Here is a 9,028-nt window from a genome sequence, read left to right on the forward strand (position 1 = left end):
GCCCTACGGGGTATAGTTTTGGGAATTAGCACATTTGCAGCAGTTGATCTTTTGGGGAGGCTGTGTTGACAGAGCAGAGATTTTACTGTTTAGCTACACCCACCTCGCTCTCTCATCCAGTTCCAGTGGGCCAGTTCCTGAAGTCCTTACCCAATGTTTTACTCAGCTAAAGCTCCCACTGATGACATTAGAACCTGCCAGACTAAAGGTTGTACAGCAACCTGAATAAGCACCTGTAGATCTGGCACGTGGTTAACAATTAAAAGCTGAAAAGAGTATCAGGACCTTACCTGAAAGTGAAGACTTTGTTTCCACTCCAGAGTTGGTAGAGGGAACCCCAGAGGTTGGCACTGTTTGCCGAGAAAATGTCCTAGCCTCTGGTTCAATACAAATTAATATTCAGCCATCAATAAATCAATAGTAATAAGCAAAATTGGCAAGAAGGCAGGGCAATACTTGAATCCATAGACTTAATCCCCAAGTCTTGGCATTTCCTTGCTTTTACAGACATCAGAAAGGGGGCTTTTGTTACCTTTTAATTTCTCATAGAAAGATGCAACAGTAAAGCTTCTTCCTATCTTCTGCAGGATGCTTGGGTTGAGCATGTTTTTCAAACATTGATAGTAGGGCTTTTCCAAAGGGAAATTAACACAATACCCTGTTGTCAAATCAAGGCCACTTTCTGATCAGAGAGGGGCTATTTCTCACATCTTGTCCTGAATCTTGGGGTGACTTTGTAATGTGAATGAAGATTGATTACAGAGCTCAACCATTAACTCCTTTCACTAGATTTTAATGAAATTATAACCCACGGCCTTTGGACAGAGTGACGGTACCATATCTGCCTGTCTTAAGGAACCAGTACATCCATAATCTAGGGTTCCTTTCTGTAATATAATAATATGTGCAGTGCACATATAGGGCCTGAGCTGAACCCCTTTTAAGTCAATAGGAGTGTTTCCATGGGCTTCTATGGGGTTTGGACAAGGCCCACAGGTGCAAATTTTGCCATCAGCAATACAAATCCAAATAACTCCATTGACAACAGTGCAGTTATTTTGGATTTACACAAGTAACTCAGAGTGGAATTTGGTATACAATGTTTTAAATGCCCCATAGTGGTACTTCCAATTACATTACTATGTAGGATGGGAAATGCCTGTTGGACTATACCAGAATGCTTAATAGGAACTTGAACAGGTTGGTTTTGGTGTTGTGTTTCCTACATCCAAAGAGCAAAACATTCACTTGCAGTCTAGATTAGTTTTATTTTAGATGAAAGAATATAGCAAAGAAAGAACAAATATCAAGTCTCCATAAGAAAGGAAAAAGAAAGCATCTCTCACTCTGTAATATCTTCTTTTTCAAACCCCTCACTGTCCCACTCCCAGCAGATGGTTGGGCAGACTTTTTACATTGAAAAGGTGGAGAAACATGATCCAATGGGTGAGTCCTTGATAGTGGGAAGTGAACCCCGTGGACGCTAGAGCTAAAAGCTTGCACCACTACCACCTAAACTAGCAAACTCAGCTCTCTTAGCCAGCACCTGTAGAAAACTCAAACTTCTATGTGATCCAGCCACAAGAGGGGGACAGAGAGCCACACTCAGAAAGTGTGGGTTACACACAGAAAATAAAGTCCAAGGCCTGGTCTACACTACATGGTTAGGTTGATGTTTTCTGCCTTGCAGCAACCTAGCTGTGAAAAGAACAAGGAGTCCTTGTGGCACCTTAGAGACTAACAAATTTATTTGGGCATAAGCTTTCATGGGCTGAAACCCACTTCATCAGATGCATGCAGTGGAAAATACGGTAGGAAGGTATATATATATACACAGAGAACATGAAAAAATGGGGGTTGCCGTACCAACTCTAACAAGACTAATCAATTAAGGTGATAATAATAGCCCACCTTAATTGATTAGTCTCATTAGAGTTGGTATGGTAACCCTAATTTTTTCATGTTCTCTGTATATCTATATCTATATATATCTTCCTACTGTATTTTTCACTGCATGCATCTGATGAAGTGGGTTTTAGCCCACAAAAGCTTACGTTCAAATAAATTTTTTAATCTCTAAGGTGCCACAAGGACTCCTCGTTCTTTTTGCTGATACAGACTAACACGGCTACTGCTCTGAAACCTAGCTGTGGAAGAGTCTCCACTTAAATTTGTTTCCCGCTGACGTAAGTGATGTAGTAACCATTGTAGTAACACCACCTCCCCAAGCGGTGTAGAATCATGGTCAATGTAATTAGGTCGATCCAGTGTCAGTGTAGACACTGCGTTGCTTACATCAACTGTTCCTCGCTTTCAGGAGCTGTCCAACAGTGCCCCACACTAACAATACAATTGATACAAGCACTCCTGGTGAGAAGCTGCACTGCTGACACGGGGAGCCAAATGTGCATAGCCCCAAGCAATTTAACAGCTGCACTGGTTGTATGCCGATGTAAGTTAGGCTGACATAATTTTGTAGTGTAGACATGGCTTTAACTATGTATACCACTTTTGGGAAAGGAGGGACAAAATAAAACATAGGGGGTTTGTTAGTAATAAGCCTTATGGTCTCTGTCTTTCCTTAAAGACATGAACATTCCCACGCATGCCATACACCACACTTCTAAGTGCTCCAGCCAAAACCCACATTTCATCATTAGATTTATGCTTTGCAAGCAACAAGTTACGAATTAAAATTCTTACTGGAAATGGCTCCAGAGCTGGACGTTTCCTGGGACACAGTCAAATGCGAATAGGACACCACAGACATGCTGTACGAATTCCGTTCTGATGACTTCTCGGGAAAGGTTTAGATGGGCAGTTGGCTGAGTTTTATATTTTCTGCGATAGAACCTAGGGGGAAAGCATAATGATCACAATATAATTATCTATAATGTACAGACAGAAGAATGATTGTAGTTTATCATCAAAATTCACCCACAATCAACAGACACAATTGCCATGCCTCCTTCCTTTGGAAGGTGACTCCTTAGGACAAGTTCAGATGGGAATCAGTTGCACTGGTGTAATTCCACTAGAGTCAGTAGGATCACTCCAGACGTGCACTGGCATAAAGGAGAGGAGAAAATATTGACTGCCATTTGCACTGGTTTTAAGGCTATATTTTAAGCAGTTTCATTTGCATTGCCACCTACGCTTAAAACAACCTCCCACTTCCTGTACAAAAAGTGGTCTCCACCTTCCCTTTCCAACCCTGCCCCTTAAAACCCCAGACTCCTTTAAAGAAGCTTTCTCCATCACAGAAACTGGCTTTCACTCTCCTTCTGCATTAGGTCCAAACCACGAGTGTCACTGGGTTAGCACCAGCTCAAAAAGAAGAAAGTTCCCTACAAAATCACCCTTCCTGCAGTATCTGGGGTTTCTGTAGGGCTAACCCTGTTTATCTTGTGAGCCCTAAGCAAATCCCAACTTGGGTGGTAGCTGTGTAATCCAAATTCTGCTGCATGGTGTAAGAAATATCTTGGTCATGCAGGGCAACTGGGCAAACACAACAAACCCCTAAAAGTGCAAACCCCTCAATGCTCACTTGGCTATCTATAATCCAGAGCTGTGCTACTCCAGAATGCAAAGTGCCGTTTGCCCGGTGCTAAGCACTTTCAATTCCCATTGAAATGAATGAGAGTGGAGAGCACTCAGCATCTTGCAGGGCTATATATGTGTGCACTAACCATTTATCTGTGACGTTCTTTGAGATAAAAGGTGCTTCATAGGATAGTGTTACACTGAGAAAGACTGATGAGTGCAAGGATCATAAGTCTATTTGAGAGTGGGTGTGAACGCACCCTTCACTTGAGATAGTTGTAAGAAGCACTTCAGGACCCACACCTAAAAAAAGAGCTAACAGAATCTGCCCAGAAACTAACAACATGGTGAGGAGGGGTCCACTGGGTATTGTGACCAGGTATGAGAAAGAGAGGGAAGGCAGAACACAGAGACAGACAGAAGGAGCAGCTGAAAGCGCGGTATCTGACCCTGGAAGAAACCTTGGGTCATGGGTGCAGACTGAAAAGAATGGTCTTGGTGCTGTGAGAAGAAGCTGCTTCCTACTGTTTGATTCCGTGTGCATTCAGAGAGACAGGAGGACTTTGTAAATAAACAAAGCTGTATCAAAGAAATGCCTCTCACCGATTTCTGTTCCCAACGGGAACATCTCCAAGGCTACAAACTTCCATTAGCTGCTCGGGCCAAAAAAGGGGCAACAATAATAAGGGTCCTTCTTTAACCCTGTTCCTAAGGTGTGGATACATTTTTTTTCTTTTATAAATCTTATTATAGATTGTTTGCACAGCACTTTGTAAATTATCTAAAATGTTACCTAAGTGCTAATAGGGTTAGTTATTAAGATCCATAATGAAAAAATGGTATTAAAATCATTTGGTGTCTCTTTCACAACCTTTGACATTTTAATGGTTCCACAGGTCTATACCGTCACTCACTGGTGCCAAAGTCAATTGATAGGGAATTACCATTTTTAGTTTACTGATAAATTTACCTGCCACATTTCCCTAGCATTAAGGTGCAGTGCACAAAAATGCTGAATGAAACATACACAATCAGTCTAGAAATAGAATTAATAAGATAAAATGTAGGTTAGTTTCCAAGTTCCCAGAGCATTGGATGGGCTCAAGTCTTGAGCCAGCAGCAGGTAATTGAGAAGCAGACGGGTTAGGTTTCCCTGGCTTCCAACAAAACACACACACATGCATACACACTCACCCACCCGCAGGTAAATCATAGAATCATAGAATATCAGGGTTGGAAGGGACCTCAAGAGGTCATCTAGTCCAACCCCCTGCTCAAAGCAGGACCAATCCCCAATTAAATCATCCCAGCCAGGGCTTTGTCAAGCCTGACCTTAAAAACTTCTAAGGAAGGAGATTGTAAGATTCATCAGTGCATGGAAGTTCCTAGTGAAACATACTAATGCCTCCAACTTTCTGTCTCAGTGAAAAGCTGTATTTGCTGTTAAAAACCGTAGGAGGGGAAAACGCAATAAAAATTATACCTCCCTTCTTTGGCTTCTCGCCCCAGTGACTACCCTACCCGCTCTGATAGCAGCGTGGGTCAGTTGCAGCCGGGCAGAGCCATGCACCTGGAAGAATGGCACAGAACCGTGCAGACTTTGGTTAGCTCCGCGGCTTCGTTTGTTCTCCACTCTTGTTTATGTTGTCAAGGAAACCTTCTCTCCTGTTGCCCGGCAACTGTCTACGTCATAAAGGAAAGAAGAGCTGCGTCACTTTGGTGCGCTATTCCAGAATGATGGGGAGGGCAGGCAAACTAGCTAACCGGCTGCACTTGCAGGAGGGTGGGTGGTAGCAGTTCTAGGCTTCGCAAAACAAGCGAGTAAACCGGCGGCAGGGGCAATTTAGTTGCAATTAAAGATATTGTGCATGACTATGAAGTTGATAAACATAAAGCGGCCACAAGTTTCAAGAAAAATCCATTGTAGCTGCTTTTGCAGGTCTCTTGAGCACGAAATTGCGGTTAGCGGCAACTGCGGGTCTCTTGCACATAAACCAACCAAGGGGCTGCACATGACGTGCCACTGTGTTTGGTAGGTGTTTGGCAGGATTCATTGCAGGTTTCTTTCTACTGATTTTGCAGAGGTTCTTCTTTCCCTGGATAATAACAGTCTAGGGACCATTTTCAGAGGCAAAGAGGTATATTGCTAATCATGCATTTCTACTTCTTATTTTTAGTGGAAAGAATTTAACCCTATCTCTACAAATCTTATACATAGGGAGACAGTTTATCTAAGAGGTTAGAGCAGGGCCTCCATCCAGGCTTCTAAACCTGACTGCAATTTTCTGGCTGTGTGACTGTGAGCAAGTCACTTGACCTCTTTGGAGCTCAGTTTACCCTTTCCCCAGCTGTAAAATATGGATAATTAAATTTAGTCACCTCAGAAGGGTGTTGTTTGGCTTACTAAACTAACAGCTGTAAAGGACTCATCAGATGAAAGGTGCTGTAAAATATTATTATGTCATACATTTATAAAGGCGTATTGGAAAAATATGATTTTGGGGAATGGGGGGAGGGAAAGGTATCAAAAACCCCTTATTTTCTCTTTGTTGTGCCCAAAGGGAAAAATATCGGTTCCAGATATATCAATGTGCTTCTTTTGTGTTCTAGGGATTAGCAGTTGAGCTTTCTAAAACAGCAATTTCTGTGTTACAATAGATTTCTAGATGGCTTTACCCACCTGAATAAATCATACAGCATGACAAATAACAGGATTTGTTTTTAAAAAGAGCAAACTCCTATTTAATGTGTTATTTTCCATTGTTGTGGATCGCTAAAATATGGGACTCACTGAGCTGTAAAGTCTCTCTCAATAATTCAAGCAAGAGGAGGATGTTGCTTATAAAAGAGGAAACTTCTGTTTACCCCAAACAAATACTTCAGCATTTGGCAAAAAAATACAGGGTAATCTTATGTTTCTGTAAAGGAATCTTTTAGTTGAAAATTTCCCAGTTGTAGTAGAAGATTTGAATCAGGAGAGAAATTGAAAAATCATTTTGCGTATTAAAAAAAATCAAGGAACAAATTGTACTGCAAATGCAATTCTCTAAATGTAAATAGCCTTTGGAAGTAAGGATTTATAATGGAACTGCAGATACAGAGCTGTAGTGGTATGCATAGACATCACTGGAGTGCATAACGTAGGAACCTAGGAGATTAGGACAGCTATAGCTCTAATATATGGAGTCATTTCTCATAGTGAATGATACAAATTCTATAGCTATGTTTCCCTTCCATGCAACCTTGCTAAACGTTTATTAATTAATATTAGAACACACATGATTTAAAAAACTGATCATTACATTATCAAATTGAGAGAAAGTAGGTAGCTTTTCATGAAATTTTTTTGGCTCATCACTCACTTCCTGTAAACTCTACAAGTGTTTATGTTATGCTTTTCTTTGAGGGCCCATAGATTCATGATTTTTAAGGCCAGAAGGATACTAGGGGGTCTGTTGTAAGCAGCTATTAACTCTGTTAATGAATGTAATAAATTACATGTGCACATCATGGGGAAAACCTGCTTTATAAAGTGGTCTGTGCAACTGACTGGTGGTGTAGCTTGTTAGTTACTTTCACATAGTTTCAAGGATCCATAGTGTGACATCGGGATACCATGTCTACGAGTTTGTTAAATGTTTGACATAAGGGTTATCAATACTGTTTCCTCATTCTATGTTTGGTGAGAGCAGAAGCCCAGGTGTCAGTGAGGTAAGATTCACTTTTAGTAAGATGCCCTTATTCATCTAATAGATGTGATAGCGGGAGAATTGTTACAGCACAATAGTTCGTAAGGCATGGCTAGAACATGGGATTGGAATGGAAGGATTTGGAGTTCTAGTTCTGTCTTTGTTGTTGGCTTGTAATTGATCTTGGACAAGTCACTTGATTTCTCTGTGCCTCCGTTTCCTCATCTATAAAATGGAGCAATTAATACTTATCATCATCATCATCACTGGGGTGGTGTGAGAGTTAGTTAGTTGGTACTGGCAAAATGTTTTTAAATTGCTGGCTGAGAAATACTATAAGAGATGGGAGCCATATAAGTATCTACAGAGACAGAAAGATATGACTGCAAAGTAATATATATTTATACCAGGAAGCAGGCATGCATCAAGTACACTGGTCAGCTCGGGGTTCATTAGTCTCCACCATTCCTTTTAACTCTCTCAAGGGTCTCCATTATTAATTTATTTTACTTTAGATATTATAAAATGTAACTGTGCACTAGACAAACAGGAAAGGACTAAAATACAAGCCGAATGGCACAGAAATACTTCAAGGCAGTTTGAGTATTTTCTCTCTGATCCGTTCAGCTTTATATTCTTTGCTGGGTTTGGTGCTGTAGAACCTGAAACAGCCAAAGAGGGAAATCAAGACCTGATATTAATAAGGTTAAAAAAAATTAAGGAAGGAGAAATCCTACCAGCTGATATTCTGTGCTGTACTTCCAGGACTCTCTGAATTCCTTCAGGGGCCTGAGCAGCCTCTAATATACAGTAGAGTAATAGGTGCTGTTCAAATTTATTGTAGCCTCCCAAGGACTGACTATGGGCAGAACCCACACAGGGCTCTGCATTCTGGGCTATGTCCCATGTAGAAGGACTTGCAGAGGGGCCAGGATAAAGCTGGCTAGAGTGGTCCTATGCTGTGCCTGTGCCAGAATACACACTCGCCCCATTCCCTTGGGGGGGGCGGGCGGAGGAGGCTGTTTTTGGCTCCTATATCATGTTACTATTGCATAGAGGGACTAGAGTAGGGAACAGAATCCCTCCCATTTTTTTATTTTTGAACAAAGCTTTATTCACAGTACACAATCATATGAGCCTTTAAATGAGTAATGGTTGCCAACATATCCTGTCTGGCTGATCAAATGCTTCTTAATAGTTCAAGTTTCTTGCATATGGGTGACAGAACATAAGGCACCAAGAGCCTGACCCACAGCCACAAGACTCTCTTTGACTGCGATGGGCTTTGGGTCAAGCTCCCCAAAAGGGATGTTGCCTGAAATACAGGATGGGTGGGTCATCTTCACAGCACAAAAGAATCCTCTTGCTCTCCAGAAAAGCCCTGTGGTGAAGGAAGGTTGGGATGTCTCGTGTTTACAGCAGGACTGCCGTTTCTAGAATCCTGATGTGATTCTTTGATCGTGTTGGGCCCCCTCATCTACCACTGATTGCTGTTTACTGTCTCACCGCTCCCAGCTGAGCATCCTCTTACTGCAGGGAACCTGCATCAGTTGCAAAGGGGGAGGCTGATTTCAGGGGACCTTGGAACAACCGCACTGCCAGAGCCCACCACAGGATGTCATCAAAAGTTGCTTTTCAGCCGCTGGAGAGAGACGGATTTGGTTGAAGGACCCACATTTCTCACTCGTGGTTTCTCTTTGCACATGTGTTTGAATTTCACCTTGTATGTTATGAATGAGGGTTAAACACAATCAGCACAAAGAAAATCCTGTTCCATCCCCTGGATGTTAATGGTT

The 9,028-nt window shown here is 41.8% G+C and overlaps 1 protein-coding gene across 2 annotated transcripts in view; it reads right to left on the reverse strand.

The window, feature by feature from the left end:
- Window positions 1-5,169, reverse strand: part of CFAP100 (cilia and flagella associated protein 100) — a 26,535-nt gene extending 21,366 nt beyond the window's left edge. For both annotated transcript variants that reach the window (XM_073351329.1, XM_073351331.2), the window contains exons 1-3: window positions 5,027-5,169; window positions 2,704-2,853; window positions 291-377 (exon numbers count right to left, since the gene is read on the reverse strand). In XM_073351329.1, coding sequence (XP_073207430.1) covers window positions 291-377; window positions 2,704-2,770 — 154 coding nt within the window. In that variant the 5' untranslated portion in view covers window positions 2,771-2,853; window positions 5,027-5,169. The remainder of the gene's footprint in view (window positions 1-290; window positions 378-2,703; window positions 2,854-5,026) is intronic.
- Between the last annotated feature and the right edge of the window lie 3,859 nt (window positions 5,170-9,028).

This window comes from Lepidochelys kempii, chromosome 7 (assembly GCF_965140285.1).
Source record: "Lepidochelys kempii isolate rLepKem1 chromosome 7, rLepKem1.hap1, whole genome shotgun sequence".
NCBI lineage: Eukaryota > Metazoa > Chordata > Testudines > Cheloniidae > Lepidochelys > Lepidochelys kempii.